The 24,051-nt window shown below is 56.8% G+C and overlaps 2 protein-coding genes across 4 annotated transcripts in view; one reads left to right on the top strand and one right to left on the bottom strand.

The window, feature by feature from the left end:
• Positions 1–9,120, top strand: part of TMEM63C (transmembrane protein 63C) — a 33,674-nt gene extending 24,554 nt beyond the window's left edge. For all 3 annotated transcript variants that reach the window (XM_086749582.1, XM_086749580.1, XM_086749583.1), the window contains exons 7-24: positions 27–169; positions 475–526; positions 917–1,025; positions 1,463–1,536; positions 1,642–1,722; positions 1,813–1,933; positions 2,053–2,186; positions 2,423–2,545; positions 3,059–3,212; positions 3,767–3,873; positions 4,664–4,750; positions 5,263–5,328; positions 5,438–5,600; positions 5,837–5,942; positions 6,136–6,303; positions 6,586–6,701; positions 6,907–6,978; positions 7,060–9,120. In XM_086749582.1, the coding sequence (XP_086605708.1) occupies positions 27–169; positions 475–526; positions 917–1,025; positions 1,463–1,536; positions 1,642–1,722; positions 1,813–1,933; positions 2,053–2,186; positions 2,423–2,545; positions 3,059–3,212; positions 3,767–3,873; positions 4,664–4,750; positions 5,263–5,328; positions 5,438–5,600; positions 5,837–5,942; positions 6,136–6,303; positions 6,586–6,701; positions 6,907–6,978; positions 7,060–7,272 (2,089 nt within the window). In that variant the 3' untranslated portion in view covers positions 7,273–9,120. The remainder of the gene's footprint in view (positions 1–26; positions 170–474; positions 527–916; positions 1,026–1,462; positions 1,537–1,641; positions 1,723–1,812; positions 1,934–2,052; positions 2,187–2,422; positions 2,546–3,058; positions 3,213–3,766; positions 3,874–4,663; positions 4,751–5,262; positions 5,329–5,437; positions 5,601–5,836; positions 5,943–6,135; positions 6,304–6,585; positions 6,702–6,906; positions 6,979–7,059) is intronic.
• A 2,267-nt stretch (positions 9,121–11,387) lies between these two features.
• Positions 11,388–18,180, bottom strand: NGB (neuroglobin). Its single transcript, XM_086748905.1, has 4 exons — positions 18,074–18,180; positions 16,518–16,629; positions 14,851–14,970; positions 11,388–13,683 (listed from the first exon to the last, which is right to left on the bottom strand). Exons 1-4 carry the CDS (start codon positions 18,178–18,180, stop codon positions 13,537–13,539), a joined length of 486 nt encoding a protein of 161 aa, XP_086605031.1. The 3' UTR covers positions 11,388–13,536.
• Positions 18,181–24,051: the final 5,871 nt, after the last annotated feature.

Below are 24,051 nucleotides of genomic sequence, written 5' to 3'. Positions count from 1 at the left end.
CTCACCCTCACCTGCCTCTCTCCCAGGGACGAGGAGATTCAGAGCAAGTGTGGAATCGACGCCACCACCTACCTCTCCTTCCAGAGGCACCTCCTGGTCCTGCTGATGCTGGTCTGTGTGCTCTCCGTGGCTGTAATCCTGCCTGTCAACTTCTCGGGGGACCTCCTGGGTAGGTGCTTCCCCAGTTGTGGGATGGCTTAGGCACGTGGCACAAGCTTACCCATCCCAGGGCCGAGTGCATTACCCTGGGGACAGAGGGCAGAAGAACCCCTCTATCAGGAGTACCCATGTGAGCAGGAACCCACCAGTGGGACAGAGGAACGCAAGAGGCAGGAAGCTTCAGGGTGGCAGAGGCTTGGCCAGGAACTGGGAGATGGAAAAGGAGGGAGCAAAGACCAGAGCTACAAACCCTGCAAGCGCAGACATACACACTGCTCTGGGTTTCCCTAACCTCCCGCTTTTCTTCCCCTACAGGACACAATCCCACCCACTTCGGCCGGACCACCATCGCCAACATCCCAACGCAGTATGTGGCTCCAGTGTCTGGGGGGGCTGTGGGTGCTGCGCTGCTGGGAGTGCCACAGTCCTGGCATGGGGATGGGTCCACATGAGCAGCATGCTGCTTGTGGCAGCCCTTGTATCTGCACCATGCATGAGCACCATCGTGGTGAGCGGCTTCCTGGCACTGCTCGCTGCACCCCACTCAGGGGTTCTGGGCAACGTAATTTCTGCAGTGTGTTGGCCAGCACCCTGGACGCACCCCTCTTGTCCCTGGGGTGGGGGTCCAGCAGACAGCTTGGGGTGGGGGTCTCGCTGGGCAGTGGGGGTGGCTGTGGATGAGGTGCTGAGCACCAGGCTAGTCTGCGTGCCATGCGCCTGCCGCAGTGCTTGCTGATCCCCTCTCCCCCGCCTCCAGGGACCGTCTCCTGTGGCTGCACAGCATCTTCGCCCTCATCTATTTCATCCTCACCGTCCTCTGCATGGCTCACCACTCTGTCCACCTTGAATACAGAGAGAACGAGAAGGTGAGCAACCACCCTTCCTCCAGTCCTGCCTTGTTCAGCACTACTGGACAACTTTGTGCATTGCAGAAAGGACGGTCCCAGTAGGTAGGGAGAGCTTTAGTAACAGCCTGGGACTCGGCCGGCAGGGAAAGATAAGGCTGGTTTTCTCTGGCTTCTGGAGAAAGCTTGGCAGCCCAGAGGCAGATGTCTCCCTCCTGCTGCCTTGTCTCTTGAGACGGAAGCTCTGCTGTGTCTGTCTGTCTGGGAGGTGGCATCATCTAGCTGCGCCCCGTGTCTGGGAGCAGGCGTTGAGGAGGTCTGTGCTGACCAGCCTCTGAGGTGGCAGTTGGTGCCCCGGCTGGCCCCTGCCTTGCTGGCAGCTGGGCGAGCAGGGTGGCAGCGAAAAGACCCATGAACACCCACCCACCCACCCCTCTCTGCCCCTTCTCCTCCCCTAGGTCGCCCGGACACTGATGGTTACCCACATCCCCAAGGAGATCACAGACCCTTCCCTTATCATCAAGCATTTCCAGTGAGTAGCAGTGTGCCGCAGCTTCGCCAGGGTGGCTGGCAGGCAGGTGGCAGGGGCTGTCCCTGTCCCCCAGCTCCTGGAGCCACCATGTCCCTATGCCCGCAGCGAGGCTTATCCCAGCTGCACCGTCACCAACATCCAGTTCTGCTTCGATGTGCGCAAGCTGATGAAGCTGGATGCGGAGAGGTGAGCGTGGCTGGGTGTAACACTCCTGCCCAGCATGCTGTCTGACTGCTGCTCCCCGAATGACCCTAGTCCCCATCGGCTTCCCGGCAGGCGCAAGGCAATGAAGGGGCGGCTTTACTTCACCACCAAGGCACAGAAAGAGGGGAAGATCATGATCAAAACCCACCCCTGCGCCCGCATCTTCTGCTGCCGCTTCTGTGGCTTTGAGCAGGTAGGTGGGTCCGGGCAGGGCTGCAGGCAGCGCATCCCCACTGTGGGCAGGGCAGAGCATGGCAGCTTTACCGTGCCACGGCCCCAGCAAGCACAGCAGAGCCCCGGCTGCTCCCGCAGGTGGACGCCGAGCAGTACTATGGGGAGCTGGAGGAGAAGCTCACAGATGAGTTCAATGCCGAGCGCAACCGCATCACACTGAAGCGGCTCGACATGGCCTTCGTCACCTTCCAGGACGAGCGGATGACAGCTGTGTGAGTGCCCCTCGGACATGCCAGCACAGGCACATCCCCCAGCCTGATGGCCACCGCCACTGGGGCACTTTGCTGGCTCCTCTGGCCAAAGCCAGGCAATGGGTCTGTCTCCACTGTGCCTCTGCCACCTATGGAGATAGCCACTCTGTTGGGGCCATGGGAGGGGTCTCATGAGAAGTGTGGGGGTGTCATGAGCCCTCAATCCAGACTTGACACCCGGCTCCCTCCTCCTGCAGGATTTTGAAGGACTACAGCCACATCCGCTGCCGCAAGCACCCCCAGCAGTCCTCTGTCACCACCGTGGTCAAGTCACACCACTGGGGCGTTCACTATGCCCCTGCACCCAGCGATATCATCTGGTGAACCCCCATGGTGGGATAGGGAGGGAGGGCGAACAGCTGGGGGGAACCCATACTCATAGCTGTAGGGCATCCATGTAACTGCAGGGAACCTGTTCCCATACCTGTAGGGTGCCTTCTCAGGGTGGTAGGGGCTGACAGTCCCTCCCGTGGCCATAGCAGAATTCACCAGGGGTGACTGGGGTGATCACCCCATGATTCAGGGCTTGGCCAGGTGAGGTTTGGGGTGATTGCCAGGCTCTAATTTCTGCAGCTTGACTCCAAAGCCTCCTGGTTGCATGGACTGCTGCCTTCCACCCCAGCCCCGCTTCCCCAGTTATACTCTGGTCCTGGAGGCTCTGCAGGTGTCAGCGCAGCAGTATGGGGAGGAGAGAGAGGTTGAACTCAGAGCAGGGGCTGCCAGAATGGTCACTGTGGGCAGCAGGAGGCAGAGTTGCTGGGAGTCAGGCTGGAAGACCCAGGACATGTGGCTTTTCCTCTGCACCATGTCCAAATTCTGCTTTCCTCTCACAGGGAGAATTTATCGGTCCGTGGCACATCTTGGTGGGTGAGGTTCATCCTCCTTAATATCTGCCTCTTCATCCTCCTCTTCTTCCTCACCACGCCAGCCATCATCGTCAACACCATGGACATGTTCAATGTCACACAGCCTGTGGAGAGCCTCAAGGTAGTCCCTGGGGCCTTGTGCCAGGTTTCTCTAAGGGTCTCCATTTCCAGGCCTGTTTATGACAAGGGGAGGCACCAGCTCTACACTAGTCTGTGAAGATGAGCGATCACTGGGATGAGTGTTGAGGAGAGGCAAGGAGTGGTAATGCCCCTGCTTGCTCATCCCTTTCTTGATGTGTTTCCAGTGGCAGAGCCTTGGGGCACCTGTGCAAACCTGAGCCTTGGTACTGGTGGCCATGAGGGAGGGCAGGTTGGTGTCCATGCAAGAGGATAGGGTTGGGAAGAGCTCCAAATGTTAGGAGCTGCTAGTAGCACATCTCCTTCCTGCTCATTGACCTGTGAGCTGTTGGGTGGGCACTGGTCTTCAGACCATGCCTATGGTGTGTTTGCCTGTCCTCAAGCTCTTATTTCCTGAAACAAACACCCTTGCTCATGGATGCCCCAGCCTGCCAGTTGCACACACCATCCTGCACCAGGAGACCCAAGAAGCTGCCTCCAGCATGGCTGAGCTCTGGCGGGCTCCTGAGGGTGTGTCCGGCATCTCTTCTCTTGCAGAACCCCATCATCACTCAGTTCTTCCCAACGCTGCTGCTCTGGGCCTTCTCCGTCTTCCTGCCCTTCCTCGTCTACTACTCGGCATTCTTCGAGTCACACTGGACAAGGTAATGGGGCTGTCCTCCCGTGCTCCTTTAGGGCTGGGGTAGATGGGAGGAATCTCTGTAGGACTCATGGGAACCAACCTGCAGGGAGGCAGGCAGTGGAGTGGCAGACCCCCATAGAGTCCCATGGATGTTGCCCTCCATGGAGAGAGCCCCAAAGCAGCCATTTCCTTGCCGTAGCCGTGAACGCTTCCAGGCTGCTGATAGAGGCAGATGGAGCTGATTTTAAGATGGGTCTGAAGAAGTTTGTGAAAGGGATGGTGTGATGGTGGACTGGCAGCAGCAGGGCCATAGCCCTGACTCAGGTGGCACATCCCAGCTGTGCTTCCAACCCTTCAAGACAGTGTTACGGGTTCAAGATGCTCAAAGTCTCCTAGCAGAGGAAGCCCTGCCCAGCTCATACAACATACTATGTCTTGATCCTTCCCTTGCCCCCGCCCCTGTACCTGATCTGCTGAGTCCTTGCAGGAGCATTATCATCACCTCTCTTCCTTCTTCTGGGAAAAATGGGGGCACCTGAACCTGTTGTAGGCAGCCAGCTGCCTCTTTTTGGGTATCTACACCAGCAGGGATGGTGGGAGAGGGCAGGGATGAAGCAGGTGAGAGGTAGGGAGGGCAAGAGCTTTCACTACAGCAGATTTCTTTGTGGTGATTCCACCTGGGGGAGGGTCTGCAAGGCCCCGGTAGAGGCACAGATCAAATGGACATGGCTTCCTGGGACTGGGAGTAGCTCCTTGGTGAAGAGACTGCTCTGCCTTGGAAAAGTGCAATGTTCTGCCTCGTCTTTCCGCAGGTCGAGTGAAAATCAGCTCACCATGCACAAGTGCTTCTTCTTCCTGGTGTTCATGGTCATCATCCTCCCCTCACTGGGGCTGAGCAGGTACAGACCACCCTGCCATTTGCTCTCCCTGCTCCCCAGCAGCCAGAATCGCGCAAGGGCCCCTCACACCCCAAGGGCTAAAGGCCCACTGCTGCTGAACACAGCTGTCTCTGGGGAGGAAAACACTCCCTCTTTAGCCGTGCTGTGCTGCTCCCAGATGGTCACGGACAGAAAGCTTCCTTGTGGAGGAGGAGGGGAGTGGAGCCTCTTGCCTGGCTGCCACGGTTGACCCAAGGGTGCTGGTGGTGCCCTGCTTAGGATCAGCCCTTCAGCAGACCCTGAAAGGACCAGGTCAGGTATCTGCGTAGCCCCAGCTACAGCAGTCCTGACTGTCTGGGAGCCAAGCACCTATACCACAGTGGTCCCGTGCAGCAGAAGGGGCTGCTCTGTCGGTGTAGGGTCCAGAAGGTCTCACCCACCCGAGGAAGGGGGAAACACGTGCCTGCTGGGTGTCCCCCACGGTGCTTTGCTGCTCCCCCTCTTTCTGAGCTGCTCCTCTTCTGCCCCTCCAGCCTGGACCTTTTTTTCCGCTGGCTCTTCGACACCCACTTTTTGGACGATGCCGATGTCAAGTTCCAGTAAGTAGCAGGGAGCTCCCGGGCAAGCCAGAGCACCCGGTACCAGCCCCGAGTGGCTCTCCCAGCTGCCTGCCCGAGCATCCTCTCACCCTCTGCATCCCTTGGGCAGGTGTGTTTTCCTCCCGGACAACGGTGCTTTCTTTGTCAACTATGTGGTCACCTCTAGCCTGATCGGGACAGCCATGGAGCTGCTGCGCATCCCGGGCCTCCTTGTCTACACTGCCCGCCTCTGCTTCGCCAAGTCCGAGCCTGAGCGTCTCCACGTCAAGCGGGTATGTGGCTCTTGTCATCTCTGAGCCTGCGCAATGCCCAGCACGGCAGGGATGTGCTCACTGAAAACACGTGCTGTCCCAATCCTATGGGGAGGCTTGTGAGGGATAAGCCACCATGCAAGGGGCGCAGCTGGCCCTGGCCCCATAGGAATAACAGGGAGAGGGAATCATGTGGGCCGGGGAGTTAAGACAAGGGCAGGGTTTGCAGAGCCAGTAATGGCACTGTTATGCCCTAGAGCCAAGCCTACCAGTTCCAGTTTGGACTGGAGTATGCCTGGACCTGCTGCATCTTCTCCGTTGTCATGACCTACAGCATCACCTGCCCCATCATTGTCCCCTTTGGTGAGTACGATAGCATGTCCCTGGTCCTGCTGCCCCTGGCCATGCTGAGAGCGGCCAGTCCCAGCTGCCAGCAGCAGTGTGAGAGTATCAGCTTCCTGTGTGGTACAGGGGAATATCGTCCCCTGGACCACTGTCTCTGCCCCCTGGCTGTCCCCGTTGTCCATCCCTCAAATGGCTCCTCTCCTCCTGCCAGGTTTGCTCTACATGCTGCTCAAACACATGGTTGACCGGTACAACATCTACTACGTGTATATCCCCACCAAGCTGAACCAGCGCCTCCACGTTGCTGCCATCAGCCAGGTCGTGGTGGCCCCAATCCTCTGCATGTTCTGGCTGCTCTTCTTCTCCGTCCTGCGCCTCGGTAGGGAGAGCTCGGGCCTACCTCCTGCCACTGCTGAGGGTCACATCCGACACTTGGAGGGATGAGCTGCTGGTGTCACCCCTGAGTTATGCACAGTGTGGAGTGTGGGAAGGGAGATAGGATGAAGATGGAGACCTGGAAGATGAGGGGGGTGTCAGCTGGTGTTTTGGGAATGGGGTTGAGAGCTTGTAAGACCCAAAACATACGCCAGCCTGGGTCTTAGGTGGACACGCAGCAGGTCCTTGGAGGGTCATGTGCTGCCCCAGTGTCTCTCTGCTCTAGGTCCCACCCGCCCTGTCACCCTCTTCACCTTTGTGGTCCTCCTCTCCTGCATCATCTTCTCCTTCTTTGGCCTCTGCCTGAAGAAGCTGCAGCCACGGAAACCCTCCAGCTACCAGGTGAGCACGGGCAGCCACTCGTCCTGTTCCCTCCTCACCTGTCTGTTGCATGGGCAGCTACTCGTCCTGTTCACTCTGACTCTGTCCCCTCCTCACCTCTCTGGAGTGTGTTTGCTATGGGGAGTCAGAGGCAGTGCCTGGCTGCCCCCCAGCTTCGACTGGGAACCCCCAATCCATCGTTTACTCCCGGCCTCCTTCTCCCCAGATGTCTGACCAGTCTGAGGGCGCCTTCAATGATGTGGAGCGGAGCAGCGTCTCCTCCACCCCTAATTCCAATGTGAGTACCCCTCCCCAGCCCTGCTGCAGCCCCCCTGCCTCTCCTCCCTGGGCCCTGACCCCCCGCCGCCCCCCGGGGCAGCTCTTTGTGGCCACTGTCCTGCAGGAGCCCGAGCTGAGCCTGACGCCAGCGGCCTCTCCAGCACACCAGTCCTATGGCACCATGGGCAACCACCTGGAGCCGGCAGAGGACATGGAGGATGAGGGGCTGCAGAGCTTCGAGACAGAGCTGGAGACAGTGGAGGGCGAGTACAGGAGTGGCCCCGTGATGGAGAGCCAGGCCCGCTACCAGTGAGCATCCCTGCCACCGGGAGGAGGACTGGCCGTGCTGAGAGTGGAGGACGTGCCAGGGGCAGGAAGGAGCCTTCCCAGCACTGGTGGGGGCCACCTTGCTGACAGGGTAGGGGGATGACAGGACTGATGTGAGGGGGAGACCCCACTGCATGGCAGGTGATAGGAGGCTGTGCTGGTCCCACCGGCTCAGCCCTCCACATGCCCCCCCCCATCCCTGCCTGCCTCTTCCAGCCCATTGTGGGGAGGAGGGGGTGTAGCGGTGTGGGGAGAGGGTCCCTGTGAAAGGCCATGCTTTGGGGACAGGAGGGACACCCTGTCCCCTCTGTGAGGGGGAAGCAGCCCAGACAGCTCAGATGAATGTGCCCGAAGCCGCGCTGTCCAGTGGGTCCTCAGTGGCAGGGGACAGCCACCCCTAACCCTTGCTTCCCATCCTGTCCACCCAGTGCCAGCCATGTAGGCTCCCACCTGCCCCCGCTGCCGCCCCCGAGATTTTGCCCATTAAAGCAGGGACTGCTGAGACGCATGTGCTTTGGTGGAGGAGGTGAATGCCCAGGGCTGCTCCCACGTCTGCCTGAGCACCAGTGGTCCTGCCCTGAGGCAGGCATCAAAACGCAAGCCCAGCTCTTCTCCACCCTCCCTCTGCCGCCACTGCACCATGCCTGTGCCCTTTGGTCCTCGGGGAGGAGCAGGAGGCCAAGGGACATGTGTGTTGAAGGCTCTAAGGGCAGGTCCTCGCCATCCCACTCCCCTCCAGCAGCATCTCCTTCATGCTCGCGCTCTCCCTGGGGCTGGCCATGGGACCCTGCGTGGCTCCATCCTCTTGCAACAGAATTGAGGGGGGTGTGTGCACGGGCGGGACCTCAGTCTCCAGGTCCTGGTCCACTGCAGCCTGCCCTTGCCCACAAGCCACAGCCATGGGATGCTCCCCCAGCAGCTAGACAGCCCCTTGAGTGTGAACCCTGCTGTGGTCAGTGTAAATGTGCCAGCTCCTGCCTGGGCAGCATAGCAGGGGTTTTCCAGCTGATCTGCAGCAGCCATGGAGGCCCCTGGGGACAAGGGCAGCCCCTCGCCCTGCTCAGCCCCTCTTCCACCAGTCCAGCCCAACTGGGCATGCTGGCTCCTCTCTCAGCCCCGCTTTGGCCTCAAGGCTGGTTCTCCTGCTCCGAATTTTCCTGCTGGCTTCAGAGCAATTCCAGCTGCCATCCCAGGGCCGCTCATGGAGGGAAGGAATGACACAGCTCTGCTGGCACTGGTGCTGCCAGCGTGGGTAGTGCTGCTGTGCGAAGGCAGATGCTCGGCCATGGCACTGCTCAGCATTACTGGTGCTGCTGAGGCGGGGGCGGTGTCCCAGTCCTGGCAGGGATGGGATAAAAGGCAGCCCAGCAGCGAGCTGTGGGTCTCTGTTGGACTCACGTGGGCTCTGGGACATCCTGGGGCTGGTGGGTCTCGGCTCGTGGCCCTGTGGCCCTGCATGCTGGGGTGATGGCTGTGGCATGCTAGCCACCGAGTGGTTGCTCCAGGGGAGCCTTGAGCTCAGCCGTTCCCTCCCAACCCCAAAAGGCACCCTGGGGGGGCTCATGGGGCCCTGCCCAGGTGCCCCTAGGGCTGCCTGCAGCTCAGCCGCTGCCCTCACTGCCTGCTGTGGAGGCAGCCCCAGCCAGAGCAGGAGGGATGCTGGTAGCCTCTCTCCGGGTGGAAGCAAGTGCCTGCAAGCGGCACCGCATCCTCAGGAGCTCGGGCTGCTGGTCCGATTGCCCTTGGCTGCTCCACTGTAGGAATGTGCCAGAGGTCTGTACCTTCTTGTGATTTATTGCTATGACCGTGCCTTGGATAAAATGACTTCACCCAGTCTCTGCCTGGCATCATCACCCCCATGCGTCGTCCTGCCAGGAGAAGGGGGAGACCCTCACCACTGGAGCCTTCAAAAGTACCCCAGCCCCTTTCCCCACCTGTGGGCTGCTTTTGACCCTTCCTGGGAATGTTGTGCAGAGGCTTCAGTGGCGAGGAGATGGCTTCACCTCCTCAGTGTCCACTACGATCCCCACAAAAGCAAACCCCAGCAAGTGGGCAAAAGCAGTAAAGGTGCAGGAGTGGGAGAGCACTCCACTGTGTCCCCTTGGAAAGGCTGTCACAGCCCTTGGCACCATCCCCAACACGGGACGGCACACAGCTGTCAGCACACAGCCGTCAGCACCCAGGTATGTGCCTCCCCTGCCTGTCCCCTACCAGCGCTGCAGGCAGGGCTGGCTCAGGACACCACCAAAGTGGGGCACACTGCCTGGAGAGAGCAGGAGGGTGGCCTGGAGCTCCTATGGGATCCCAGCAAGGAGCAGGGGCAATGGGGGGCAGGGGGGCTTGACCCACCTAGAGATGGAGCAGACATTCCCAAAGCTGAACTAGCCACGAGAAAGTCCCACAGAGGAGGGGCAAACACCATTTGGGGAGTCTTTCTCTAGTTTTTGAGCAGACAGCACTCTATTGCTCCCCTTCTCCCTCCCAAAACACACTCTTTATACCCAAATTCCTACTTGAATGATTTGCCTCTGGTTTCAGCACACAGCTCCTGCTGGCCCCTCCACAGCTCCCCCGGGATGAGCCCTGCCCGGCCAGCCTGGCATATAGCACAGGGCAGGGGGCATGGGGAGGGCTTCTCTTTGGGTGAAAAGCTGGAAAACTAAAAAAAAAACCAACACACTCCCTCCCCACCACACACCCCTACAGAAACCCCCCATGGTGCGTAATTAGTGGTAATCAGGGCTAAACGTGGGGCCTGGGTGGCACCGGGGAGCTGAGGCAGGAGCCTGGCTGTGAGCAAGGGCTCTAATTGCCCCCTGGCTCGTCCCTCTCCCGACCCTCATGCTGGGGAAGCTCATCGCAACCCAGCAAGGTGCTGTAAGCCCCATAATGCTGCACCTCTGCCACTCCGGCCCTCAGAAACCCGCTCGCCTGGTTGCAGCCTGTTCACACAAATGTCCGTCACAGCCAGGGACCAGCCATTGCATGGCATCTCCCATCGCGCCTGCCAGCGGCGGGCAGTGCCAGGAGCATCCCCACTGGGCAGCAGCCAAGACAAAGTGGGGTGGGGGGGAGTCTGTGGGAGCTGTGGCAACCCCCCTGCGTGGTGCAGGGAGTCGAAGATGGGCCTGCTGCTGGGGGGGGTGCCGTGCTGACCCTTCCCCACAGCAGAAGGGTCCCATTGCCAGCCCTGAGTCTGAAAGCTGCGCTCCAGGCCAGGAGGAGCTGTAAGATTTATCATAGCCACAAACCACAGGGATGACTTCTTTGCATTCAGATCTCCACTGCTCTCTTCACCCTTCACAGCCGGTTGCACATTGCCCTGTAGAACAAGCCCCATCCTAAACGTTGCCCAGGGCAGAGCAGCACGGCTTTCCCAGGATGCTCACCATGCTCTCCTGCGGCAGGGCTGGGATTTCCAGCCCTCAGGAGATGCTATCACAGACCCCGAGCTGGCTTCTCCACTCTAGGGACCATCCTTCTTCAGTGCCAAGTGCCCACCTCTCCCAGGACTAGAAACCCACTGTGTCAAAGCTAGAACATGCCCCGGGAAGGTGGAGACAGGACCTCCTACATCCCCACCAGCTGCTCCCTGCGGCAGGGCTGCCGGGGTGGCTCCGCCGTCCAGCTGGCAGGGTGGATGCCGCACGGAGCCAGGCAGGACTTCACTGCCAGGCCATGCCCTGCCGCCGCAGGCAACCAGCAGTGGGTGACCAGCAGTGGGTGAGCCAATGCTATCTCAAAGAAAAAAGCAGCAGCTGAACAACAGAAAAGGGATTTTTTTAGGCTGATTGCTTAAAACTCTAATTGCATTAGAGATTGTTAAATTTGAAGGGTAATGAGCAATCAGCAGCAGGAGGCCTTTGCTAGCCCCTCCGCTGCTCACCCATTCAATTACAGTGCACAAAAGCTCCCAACAGACATTTGGTGCCGGATGCCTTCTCAAGTCAGTCGAGCTGGACTACACAAGTGCTCCCAGTGACCAATATCTCCAAAGCTAGAGCCAACAAGAAGCCAGTAAACCCCTCTCTATAATCTTTTTTTTTTTTTAGCTTGCTTGGGCCTTTTATCTTAAAACAAAGATAAGGCAGCAAAAAGGGCTGAGACTCACTGCTGTTCTTTATTAAACAGTACAGCTGGGTGTAAGAGGCACACAGACTAGTTCAGTTCTCTTGGGAGTTACACAAAACGTGGTACAGAAAAGAAGTCAAGGAGCTGGGAAAGCTAGAGGGAGTGGGAATGGTTTGGGGCAGTAACGCCCACACCCCACCCATCACACAGCTGCGTATTTGTCACACAGAGCCAGAAGGTCCCTCCCATGATGCTGAAGGCTGATGCCCCAGAACAGGGCTGCAAAGAGGATGTCCCCATTCCTGCCCATACCATGCTGTTACGGCTAGCACCTCCCCCCAGCCCCAGCTCCTCCATCCCTCACTGCCTGATGTGAGAACGGGGAGGACCCCACCTGACCCAGCTGATGGAGAGAGCCATGGGCCAGGATGCACACCACCACGCTGAAGGACTGCAGGAGCAGAGCCTGGTAACACAGGGAGGACAGTGAGCATCCTATGCGGTGATGTTCACTGCCTGTTCCATAACGCCACACAGCCCCCTCTCAAGCACAGCTGGAGGTCTCCTTGCTTGCTGGAAGCTCTCGGCTACCAACAGACCGAGTAGCAGGGAAGAAAAGCCCCATCTCACAGGGCACCCCATCACCCCCTCCATGGCATGGGGCTGGGAGACCGTGGCTGCAGCTGCATGGAGTGGGCAGCTCTCTCCTGCCCCAGAGCAGAGGACATCTGAGTACAAGAGGAATGTGTCTCTAGAACAGGACCATCTCAGCCCTCACCGCTGGGTTCCTCCTGCCCTTAAGCAACAAAAAAAGGGCTCTGCTTGTAACTGAATACTTGCTCCATGTCCTTGCCCTGGGGCTAGTGATGGCTGGAAACAGGGTTCTGCCTGTCCCACAATGGCTTCCCCATAATTATGACCTCTTCTTCAAAGTGCTCAAGTTCAGCTTGCCCCAGAGCCCGCAGGTGCTGCCTCTCAGCCATCTCCTGGGATTTCTTCCAGCAGATGCTGTCTTCTCACTCCTGTCCTAACACAGGACTGCTGCACGCACCTAACCGAGCGCCTCGCTTTGCTCCAAAGCGGCTACATCTCAAGCATGGCTGGGAGGGTTTACTAAAGGGTGAGGAGCTCTGCAGATGGGCACTGTGTGCAGCTGGGAGGCACTCCAGGTCCTGACAGCATCAGCAGAGAAATTCCAGCGATGCTTGGCCAAGAGCCAGGATGATTTCTGCAAGCTGTTGCCATGACATGATTGCAATCTTTATTTTTATTTTAAGATGTGTTTTCCTCGTATTTACTTTATTCTCCTTAACACAAAGCAGTAAAGAGCCACCACTGCTGCTGCACTTCAGCTGCACTTCAGGTTAAACCAACCACCCAAAACAATACAAAACCCTTCAGCTGGCAGCTCAAGCCTGCTAAAAACAGCCTCACCTCAGGATTAATGTGACCCCACTGCTTGAAGCAGCCCTAGGAAACGCACTGATTTGTGGCCAACCTGACACGAGGAGAAGCCATGGATCCCATCCAGGGGAGAGGCAAGGCAGAAGAGAACATCGGGATTAACCATCCGGTAGTGACGTGTTGGTAAAGGGAGAGGAGTAAAGCTCCTTGCAAGGTTTGGGGAGGACAGCCACACGGCACGGCCAGCTCCGACCTCTGCTGGCCCTACCCCTGCAGGGAGCCAAATCCACCATTGCCACAGCTGAACCGGGCAGAGCAGCGCGGGAGGAGCGAGCAGTGCCATACCTGGCAGGTCTTCAGCACGGCAAATAGGGTCTTGGGCACATAAGCCCGAGAGGCCTACACTAGCTGTCATCTAGCTAGGGTGAGTAGCAAGAGGAGAGAAGACAAGCCAGCTAAAAACCAGGAGGTACATGGGTGTTGGTGCTCCAGCAAGCCCGAAGGAACTTGAGGCCGGGCGGCATACCTGTGCTGCGGTGCTCCTAGGCTTCACTGCAGAGACGGACCCTGCCAGCACCCAGCAAAGGCAGAGATGCGGTCATGTGGAAGCAAGGTAGAATCACTGGGAAAGCCCCGAAGCAGGCGTGACGGGAGGAAACAGCGATGGGCTGGTGCACTGAGAAGGACAGAGGTGGAGAGAGGCAGAGGGCACAGCACGACTGCTCCCTCTGCCCAGGACTGCTGTGTGGTCAGGGATGAGGATGGCTGGCAGGATCTACTCCCCTTCCGGGAGGATCTCCCAGCCGCGTTGCATGGCTTTCACCACAGCACCGTAGAGTTTGCTCCAAGCCTCCCGCACATCCGGGCTGAAGGCAGCGCCAAGGCATTTCTCCAGCATGTACAGCAAGGACTCGCCGACAGACTGCAGATGAAACGGGGGCATCAAGCTCAGCACCAGGGAATGACACACAGCCTCTTTCCTCGTTTCACTGCTTTTTTGGACTTCTCCCATTGCAGGGCAGCTGCTCCTGCTCCTCCTCCAACAGCGGGGCCAGGCCACCCCATCCCTGGCTGCTCAGAGGGCGCAGAGCCAGCTCATGCCGTTCCCTTCCCCTGCCCTACGCTGGCCCTCACCCCACACACTCTGGGTGAGCGGGAAGTGCAGGCCGGGAGCAAGGGCTGACACCGTGCACATAACACCAGGGGAGAAGCACACATCCAACCCCTGCAGCTCCCAGATGCGGGTAGCCAGCCCCGTCCCCTAGCACGGCAGCAGATCAGAGGAGCTGAGCAATGCCACGGTGCCAGGAGAGTGGGTCAGTCCCCAGGATGGACGCTGAGGGCCTGCCTCACTGCTTCTCAGGCCTCTCCAGAGGGCACTGCTCCTCATGGAGCTGCGAGCAACCCCATCCAGGAGCACCCACACAGTGAGGGCAGGGCTGGGGGGGATTACTACCCCAAGCAAAGGGGACCCTGCTTCCTCTGAAGAGGACCAAAGCCAGCAGTATCAAGAGGGAGCTGTGGGTTGATTAGAAACCTTTCCTTCAACCTGCCCTTCCCTGTGTGTTATCCAGCGTTTCTGCCCATGCTTGATGGCAGGAGAGGAGTAAACAAGGGTTTAATATGGAGGATGCTCCTGTCTTGCTGCCCTGGGGGAAGCAGGGGCTGAGGTGCAGCAACGCCACCCCAGCGCAGACACAGTGAGAGTTGGATGCTCCCTTTCCCAGGTGCGGTGAGGTTTGCCCAGAGCATGTGATGCAGAGCTCCAGGGCAAAGGCTGAGCCTGCATCCCTGTGTCGCAGGAGAGACCGCAGTGCCCCAAACCATCGCCCTCCTCAAACAGGGGAAATCCCTCGCTCCCCTCTATCCTCTCTCCCTGGCCTTACTCAGAGAGGGCAGAAAATGAGGGGAGCTTGAGGGTTTCCCTGATCGACCCAATGTCACTATGCAGGTATTAGCAGCTCAGGGGCTGCCCTGAGCCACCAGCTTTCTCTGCAGCCAGCCAAACCCAGCAGGTGAGCGCAGAGGGATGGGGACAGCCAAGGGCTGCACAAACACAGCCGCAGCGGGAGAAGGGAGGATGCCTTACCGAGAAAGACTCAACCTTCACACCGACTGCCTGGTGCTTCTTGCCAAGGTTGCAGAGGTACTCTTCAAGGCAGGACAAGTTCTCCAGGTGGCTCACAGCAGCATCAATCACCAGCATCACCTGCAGGAGCATAGAGGCAGAACAGCATTAACAGCAAGGGCTCTGCTGCCCTCCCAGAGGAACAAAGAGTCCGACCCCTCTACTTCACCCTTCTCAGCCTGGCCACCTCCCAGCCCAGGAGATGCTCTCTGAGCTTTCCCTTGCTCTGCTGCGATCCATGTGTCACATCAGTGAGGCATGCTGGCAGCAGCACACACCACATCCTTCCATAGGTCACTGCCAGAGGTGCCACAGGAGGCAGGACTGCTGACCTCTCTGTCCCCGAGAGGGTAAACAGCCCCACAGCAGAGCAGTTACGGGCTAAGATCTGACACCGATGCAGTCATTACAGCTCTTCGGACCCCAGGACAACCGCAGGGGAGCCCTGGAAATTACCAGGACTACAGTTTCCAACTAGAAGTTGCCAAGATGGTGCAATTGTGAATAAGGCAACTCCAATTCTAAGATCAGCCAAGGTATTTTCAGGAGATGGGGTGGACAGTACAGCCAAGAGACCTGGTCTGGTAAAGTACGTACTACCATGGTCTCCCAGGATCATGAAGAGTCAAATGGAAACAGGGCAGAGAAGGGTTGATGAAGGATGAAGGGAACAGACATACCAAATTAGAAAAAGAGATTAAAGCCAGGGCACAGTTAGCTTGGCAAAGCCAAGAAGTGATAGAATTGTGCTCTGTAATTTCAGCAGGGAAATTATCTCCAACAAGAGCGAAGAGCTATCTCAGCTCAAGGCAACAACAGCAGAAGTAAAAACGGACTCAACTTTGCCAATAAACAGAGGCTGGAAAATAACAAAAAGCTTGCAGCTATCAGAAGAGCAGAGTCCCGAAACAGCCTCTTACAAGGAACAAAGACAGGCAAGCGAGGCACCAAACTGGTTTAAAGACAGAGCCAGACGGTTTATGAAGGCATCTGCAAGCCGAGGCTGGGCTCTGCGCCGGCGTGGCCGCTCCTCAGGGCTGAGCAAAGGGTCTGTGCTGCACCGGCTGCAATTCCATCAGCTCCATGCGTGAGCTCCTCCAGATGACACCAGCATTGCTCCTCTCCCCATTTCAAGGGGGAGGCCAACGCGTACCTCAGCACTCCCGCAGAGCCAGTCCAAGAGATGCTGTGGGCCTTCTGGCTCTGCAGCTGCATCAATGGCCTCTCCACAGCACAGGGTCCACGGGAGCCTGGCCCACTGCCCAGCTCTGTGCCACCGCCTGGTCAGCATGTGGCCAAGCAGAGGGCTTCTGGCCCCGTCTGGACAGAAGGCAGCTTGCCAAGGCACTTCCACGGTAGGGCAAGGGGGCTCCCAGCTTTCAGAGAGGCAACCTACTCTCAGACGAGGGCACGGAAATCAGCACAGTACTTCTCACCCACCACAACCCACATCCTTCCTGAGGTAGGGCACTTTGTCTTGGCAACAGCACCTTCTGCTAGCACGAGTAACCCCCTGCAGTCACCACCTCAGGAGGAGACTCCCCAGCTGGACACCCCACAGTCCCAAGCCAAAACGCTCCCCCCTCCACCAAGGCTGCGCTCCAGCCAGGCCACAGCCCCTCTCTCACCTTCCTGACGTGATCCAGGAACTCGGGGGCAGAGAGGCACTCCTGAGGGCTGCCAAACTGCCTGCAGTTGTACTGGAAAAGGGGCAACAGGTCAGGGTCCAAGTCAAACAGCCTGCAATAGTAAGAGAGAAACCTCCATCTTCTCACTTCCTCAGCTTTATTTAGAGGCCTGCTCACCCCAGGAACATCCCCCTCAGCAGCACACCTGCAGCCCCCCTCTGTTTCCCTTCCCACTGCTGATCCCTCCCGACCTGCAAAGGACCCAGAAGTTCTGAAAAGTCTTCATTTGGGGCAATCCAGGTTACCTATCGTCAAAAAACTCTCCATTTCCCCACTCTACAGCCCCAGCTCTCAGACACGTGTTTATGGCACCTGACAACCAGTCAAGCAGACAACTGCTCGCTGCAGTTCCTCCAGCCTGGCCCTTCTCCCCAAAGCCTCGGTTGTGGTCTTGACTCTTCCTGTTCCCACTTCACGACCCCCTTGAGCCCCAAAGCTCCCAAATCTGGGGAAGGCCAGCAAGCTCCAGCAGCTGTCTTTCCTACTCGGGCAAGAGGGGCACATACAAACTGGGCTAGCGCCCCACTCTCCCACTCCATCGCCAGCTCCCATTTTCTGTTCCCTCATCCCAGGCACACATGGGTCTCAGGCGGATGCCATCCACGGAGGCCCCAGGGAATTCTGGCAAGATGACCTCTCTCCTGGCCTCTCTCCTCCCCATCCCGCACAGTCAGCCTGTGCACCCCTCTCCCCTCCGCCGAAACTCCCAAACATTGCCATTGCTGCTGGCAGCCCTGCTCTGCGAGGCTTGGCTCTCGCCTGCGTGGGAAACGGGTCATCAACTCTCCAACTCCCCTTTTTAAATGACTTTTCATAGATTTTTTTTTTCCTTTTTCTTTTCCCACAATCATAGACTCACAGAATGGTTAGGGTTGGAAGGGACCTTTAAAGGTCATCTAGTCCAACCCCCCTGCAAGGAGCAGGCACATCCCCAACTAGATCAGGTTGCTCAGAGCCCTGTCCAACCTGGCCTTGAATGTTTCCAGGGATGCGGCATCCACCACCTCTCTGGGCAACCTGTTCCAGCGTTCTACAACCCTCATTGTAAATTTTTTTTCCTAATATCCAGCCTGAGCCTACCTCCCTCTATTTTAAAATCATTACCCCTTGTCCCGTCACAACCGGCCCTGCTAAAGAGTTTCTCCCTGTCTTTCCAAGGGAGACACCGATCCGCTCAGGAAAGGAAAGGTGGAGGGGGGGTTCAGCCGCTCCCCTCTGCCCACCATCTCCCCTGCCCCGAGGCCGAACCCCTCCTCAGCGGCCCGGGCTTTGCCGGGTGGTGGGCAGCCGGGGGGTCCCTCCCGAACAAACACCCCTGCACACGGCGAGATGGGGCGGGGGGGGGATCGGCGGTCAGAAACGCACAAAGCCTGCCCGCACCCCACCCGTGACAAAGTTGTGACCCGCGGGTGGAGTGTGAAAGGCCGGGAGGCCAGGAGCCACGGCCGGGCAGAGGGAATCGGAGTCCGCCCGCGCCCCCCGCCCCCGCCGCTCACCGGGTGAAGAGGACGAGGCCGTGCTGCTCGGGGCTGCCGCTCACCCGCCGCCAGCTCTCCCGGATCAGCGCCCGCTGCCCGCCGGTCAGCACCGTCCCGCTCTCCATGGCGGGCCGCGGGGGGGCGCCCCCGCCGCCCCAGGCCACGCGCCGGCACCGCTCGCTCCGCCAGCCCCGGGGCCGCCGCTCGGCAGCAGCTCGCCGCCCCCCCCCCCCCCGCCCCTTCTCGTCCCCCACCCCCTCCCCGGGCGGGCGGTGCCGCCGCGCTCACCTGGGGTCCCGCCCCCGCGCCCCGCCCGCCGCCCCCGCACCGCCCCGGCCCCCCCAGCCCCGGTCCACCCGCGGCTTCCCCGGCCGCCTCCCCGCTGGGGAAGAGAGCTCGCGTTGTATTTCCCACTCAGAGGAAGGAAGGAAGAAAAAAAAATTAAAATCCCCAGCCACCCCGCAGGGCAGAGTAGAAAGTTCAGCGCATCCACGGCTGACATTTTCCGAGCGTCCCGGTTTTTGACCAGGGACCCCCCCGTCCGCCACAGCCCCCTCCCAGCGCACCCCCGCTGTGCGGGTCCCCAGCGCTGCTCCCGCACCTCCCGGCCGCTTCCCCCCGCTTCCCGCAGGCAGGTGCGGTCTAGACACTGCGAGATCCATCTTTAATTGAAGGCTAATTAAGCCAGCCGAAGCAGGCGAAGTTGTCCATCACCGCTCACATCGTCTCTGTCAAACCCGTCCAGGGACGCCCAGCTCCTCTTCATCGTCCAGCTAAAGGGAAAACTGCTTTTAACGGGGCAGCACAGGGGAAACAGTGCGAAGGGGCAGGCGAGGTCTCAAGTGACACAACAGAAGCTGGGAAAGCAGAGCAGTCACACAAGTAAAGGTTTTGAGAAGGCAACACAAAAGCACAAGTATTACTGAAGGCATCCCAGCCTGTTCTGAAATAAAAATTCTGCTGCTCTTACTCTGGCACTGTACGTCACACTTATCTCCTGCCATCAGGAGAGAAGACAGCAGCCTGTGACCCAACGCAGGAGCCCATTGACGCAGGGTAGGCAGAAAAGGAGCTCCTCTCTTTGCAGCACTGAGGACGATCCCTGGAAGGAGACAAGTTCAATGCTGCATCCAAACCCCAGCCGCTTGTCTCCCAGGGGCCTTTCTCCTAACAAGCCGGAGTGACAGCCCTGACAGTAGGAAGCCACCCGAGACGTCTCTGCAAGTGCCAGAATAAATGATCTCTTTTCTGTGGCTTTTGAGGCCCCGCATTCTCAGCACAGACCGGGCAACTATTCTGCACAGGCACAGCTCCATAGACACCAGAGGAAGCTGGAGAACCCTGTCCTCTTGAGGAGTCCAACAAACTCACAAAGAAATTGAACTATCAGATGGGACTAGGGAGTCTCACAAATGCTTCAGATCTCTGGCTGCCAAGCCAGGAAACAAATGATGTTCCAGGTTTGCTGAGTTTTGAATGCCATTGCTGGAAAAAAACTTAATTAACGTCACAGGTCCCAGAAAGATGCAATGGTTTCTGTTAAATCATGGCTTCTGTTAAAAATACAGCATTTTCACTTTCCTGATAACTGAGAAAAGCATATGATCTTTATACATCTGTATTCTTAGAGAACAAGGGATAAATAGAAAGCATTCAATAATAAAGAAAAGTCACGAACTGCAGGGCGATCTCATGGCTGAGGGGTTGGAACACACAACCTGCCAGCCCACAGTGCTTCCTGCTGTTGGCCACCATCTTTTGGCCCACAGCAAGCTGCCACTAAAACCAGCATCTTAGCTGTGTGGTTGCAAAGGAAACATTCACACTGGGCACTGACGATAAATTGGTGTGATGATAACTGCTGAGACTGCAAGGGAGAGCAGCAGGAAATACAGGGTTAATCTGAGCAGGGCGGCTCACACAAGCCCAGCAGTGCTCATGCGAACATTAACCTTTCCCTGTCTTGCAACTGATCAAGCTCACCAGCAAAGAGCATGAAGCCGCATCCTAGATGCGTCTGCACAAGCTGCCCTGCCACTTCAGCAGGTTGTCACCGCCACACAGATGTGGAGCTTCACCAGAGCCTGGCTGGGCAGCCCAGCCTGACCCTGCTGACAAGAAGAGGGAGCAGAACAGAAGAGCAGAGTCCTCCCTGGACCGCAGGACACCCAGAAGCAGAGTTAAAGCCGGTATGTAAGGTCAGAGCAGCAACTGAGGCTGAATATTTGCCTAGCAATACTTTTAATATATTCAGAGCTGGCTGATAGAGGAGGAAGAGCAGCACCACAAAAACAAGTTGTAGTTAAGAGCAATCAGCAACTAAAATTAATTGGGATGTGGGACACCTTTCCTCGGGCCCATGCAGGCACCGTACCAGCTATCATATCCCAGGGCAACAATAGGATGCAGGTTCAGCCATTGCTCCTGATGGCAAGGGTCTGTCAGACAACAGCAGTGAAGCCATGACAGCATGGGAAAACGGTGGCTCTTGTCCAAAGTCTTCCCACCTGTACCTTCCCTCCGTGCCGCAGATGGTGGCTGCCTGCTGAGCGCTCGCAAGCAAGGCACAAGCGTCAGAACGGACCAGACGTAACGGCAGCAATGAGTGCTGAGCATGGCCTGTCTTCTCCTCCTGTGGAACATACGGGTGCCCCAGCTGATGGAAGGGGCATGGGGTGGCCATACCACTTCCCACCCGTTGGGACCCAAAGCCTATGCTAGTGTGATGCTCCACAGAGTCTAAGAACCAAAGAGTTAATTCCTTCCCTGTCCCCCAGCACCAGCTCCTTCTGGGCAGGGTATGGGCACATCCAGGAGCAGTTTCCCACCTTCCCTGCCCCTCTGAACAGTGAATCCTTAATAAAACCAGCAGGTTTTCTCCCTGTGACAGCACAGATCTTCCAGCACAGGAGGAGGGATCTGTAAGAAGGGACTTGAGGTGGGAGACAGGGAGAACTCAGGGGTAACAAACACCTGAACCACCATTCACATGACTAAAAAGAGCGAGGGCTTGGGAGACGTGGTGCTTTTCCTTGTGTGCAAAGCAGCTTCTCCCTCACAGCTATGTGGCTGTTGGAGGAGTTCCTTCCGCTGCCATGGCACTGGAGGTGGAGTCCAGAGAGGATTTAAAGTACAAGGAAAAATAAACAAGCAAACCTCGCTTCTCGTTCAAGTGTTTTGTGAGCCTTCAAGCATGAGGAAGCCCCAGGATCTATCAAGAGGTTGAGCTCTGTAAATGTTTCCATGGTCTGAGGGTTTCCTGGGATGGTCCCCAGCTCCCTTGGCTCCGCGTACCTAGCCTGGCAGCTCAGCTCTTTTCTGAGATGTTCTTGGATTTCTACAAGCCTGTCTCTGGAGCTCTCATGAGTGAAAAACCACTGAGGCAGCAGCACAGACTGCTCCAAAATAATCCTTGGGCCACTTAGAGAAATGGGAGGCAGATTTCTGGAGAAGCTCAGTGACCTGCAAAGAGGATGATAAAGCTCTTTTGTACTTTGAAAGAACACAATTTTATGATGTTTTTAATTTGCAGTGGGTCTAGTTATTGTAATCTAGAGCGCTCTCAAGTTACAGTACCAACGCTCATAACTCCCCTTGCCAAGTGTTGGCTTTACTCATTCAGTGCCTCAATTTACCCACAGGGAAAGAAACTTGCCCCATCTCATAACACAGGGTGACAGAACTGGGAATAAGAGTGCAAATATCAGCCTCCAACCCTGTCCTCAGGGTTCAGGGAGCTCAGAGAACAGCCCAGGGACACCCCATCAGCCTGGCCCAGGGGATGATGGTTTTGTACACGCTGCTGCAGTACTGTCAGTTTTCCTCCCAGCTGCTGTACCAACAAACCCAAATCTCCCTTTGGACTCCTGCTCATTTCCAATTCTACATGCCTGAGTCTTCATGAATAATGCGACTTTGATCTAGCTGTTTCAGACTCCCTGCTCACCTCGGATACGGACTCCTGGGCTTGGCTAATCGCCTTTCTTTCCCCTTGCTCCCAGTCTCAAAACCGCAGACCATGACGGCTCCTCTTTTCCCCAGACTCCCGTCTCCATCCTCAGGTGGCAGCAGAAGTCCTGCAATGTTCCCAGCAGTCTTCTCAAGCTACCCACTCAGGCCAGGGTGCAGCACAGCTCAGTAGCAAAGCAAATTACAAAATACAGTTGCATAACAAGAAGCAAAAGAGATGCAGGAGGGAACAATGTAGCCAATAAAACGATGAAGGCAACAGCTGCAGAGCTCACTGGCTGCCGCTGTGCCTGCAGGGAGAGTAGGGCAGCACTACTGACCTTGAGGATTTGGGCTGAGGGGAGAGGGATGGGCAGAGGGAAGAGGAAAAACGTGTGGGAGAGGATTCCACAGCAGAATAAAATGAAAACATGTCTTTTGACTTCAGTTTGCTACTAGACATCCCCAGGTTCATCTTGGATCTCCCAGGACTGCTGGGGAAAGTTTGTACAGCCAGGTGAAAATAATCCAGGGCTGAGAGGGCATGAAGCAGAGCGAGAAGACAAAGAGGATCACACAGAGAGCTGCTAGCCATACTCAGGAGTAGGTCAGGAGCCTCCTGACTTAGGAGGCTGTTGGACCAGCTCTGGCACTTACAGATGCTCAGACCTTACCTAGGTTGTTATTCACCTTGTGCTCTCCAGCACAGTGATACTCCCACCACCAGGCTGTGAACTTCTGGCTTTTGTAAGTCACTCTACCAAAGCAAGTTCAAAAAAGTCTACCTACCATGTCAGTCTTGACACACAAGCTGGATTTGATCATAAGACGCAGCTAAAGAGATGTGCAAACTCCAAGCTGGTGAGAGGCAAGCAGCCGCGGTCCCAAAGCTCTCCAGCCTCACATAAACTCAACGTGGTGCTCTAGCTAATATGCCTGGCAACTTGGCAAGCACTGAGTCAGCGCAGCTACGTGGCTTCTGTCCTACATAGCACATAGGCTTGGATCTTCCTCCAGTTGTCCTTATACTTCTGGATGGGATCATCCTTCAGCTGCTGACACATCATGGCAAAAGCTTGGTAAAAGGATGCTTTACTCCTTGTGGAGCTCCTCTGTAGTTTCCCCACGGGATTTTTCTTGTTTCAGAAGAGCTGCTGGTGCTGATCTCTGCAGTGCTCATTGATTGTCTTCTCTCTGATCTCAGCTCTGCCTGTTCTTTCCCTCTTTCTGGAAATTTGAATTGATGCTATCGACCAGGGCATCTCCTACAATCATTTGACCTACGGTGGTTGTCTCTGAGAACAGCATCTTTGATGTGATTCATTAAACCAAAGATTTAGCATTTAATTGCACCCAGTCCTTTGTGGCAGGGCTGTGCTAGCATCACAACCTTTCAGCTTTGCACTGCTTTCAAAGCAAACCCCATGTGTAACTGCTTCTCTGCATGGGATCCTTTCCTGCTTGAGGTCCTCTCCTCCTCACCTACCTCAGCCATTTCCAGTTTTGGGGCTCTGTCAAAAATAATTCTCTGGTTCAGTGAGAAATTTTGCACCTGTAAACTCCAGAGTCAGAAACACCTAAGCATTGAATAAATATTGTGGTTGTCTTGAGGAGAGTGATGTACTTATACCACATCATAAAGTACTTTCCAATCCATTAGTAACTGTTAGCAATGAAGACTTAGAATCAGCAGGCACAGATAGCTTGCACCCGTAAGTCCTACAAGAGCTGCCTAAGGGTATCTCCAACCTACTTATTATTAATTTTATTTTGTTTTAATAATGTTTGAAACAAAGAAATTTCAGCAGACTTACAGAGTGTAAAATGTGGCAATACTCAAAAGAGGCCAAACAGGATTATTAAGTAGGGAAGAAACTAGCTCGCTAAAAACTAGCGTAGAGAAAATAATGAAAAACCCAGCAGGGAGTTTATCACAAAAGCGTTTGCAGATGGGTGTACAACTCTTCAGAGTGATCCTTCAGTTCATGGCTTTCTGTCTGCCAAGGAGTGGTTTAATTCTTGATCCATCTCTTCCTTACCTATGTCCT

The sequence above is a fragment of the Chlamydotis macqueenii genome, chromosome 5 (genome assembly GCF_036417535.1).
Source record: "Chlamydotis macqueenii isolate bChlMac1 chromosome 5, bChlMac1.mat, whole genome shotgun sequence".
Taxonomy (NCBI): domain Eukaryota; kingdom Metazoa; phylum Chordata; class Aves; order Otidiformes; family Otididae; genus Chlamydotis; species Chlamydotis macqueenii.
Note: the sequence above shows the minus strand (reverse complement) of the source record. Positions and strands in the feature narration are given on the sequence as shown.

What these genes read in the sequence shown, in the direction of transcription:
- NGB (XM_086748905.1), bottom strand. Translation starts at nt 18,180, where the DNA reads ATGGAGAGCGGGACGGTGCTGACCGGCGGGCAGCGGGCGCTGATCCGG. An exon ending in GGCCTCGTCCTCTTCACCCG is followed by an intron (nt 16,630 to 18,073) that starts GTGAGCGGCGGG and finishes TTACTATTGCAG; the next exon opens with GCTGTTTGACTTGGACCCTG. An exon ending in TCCTGGATCACGTCAGGAAG is followed by an intron (nt 14,971 to 16,517) that starts GTGAGAGAGGGG and finishes ATGCTCCTGCAG; the next exon opens with GTGATGCTGGTGATTGATGC.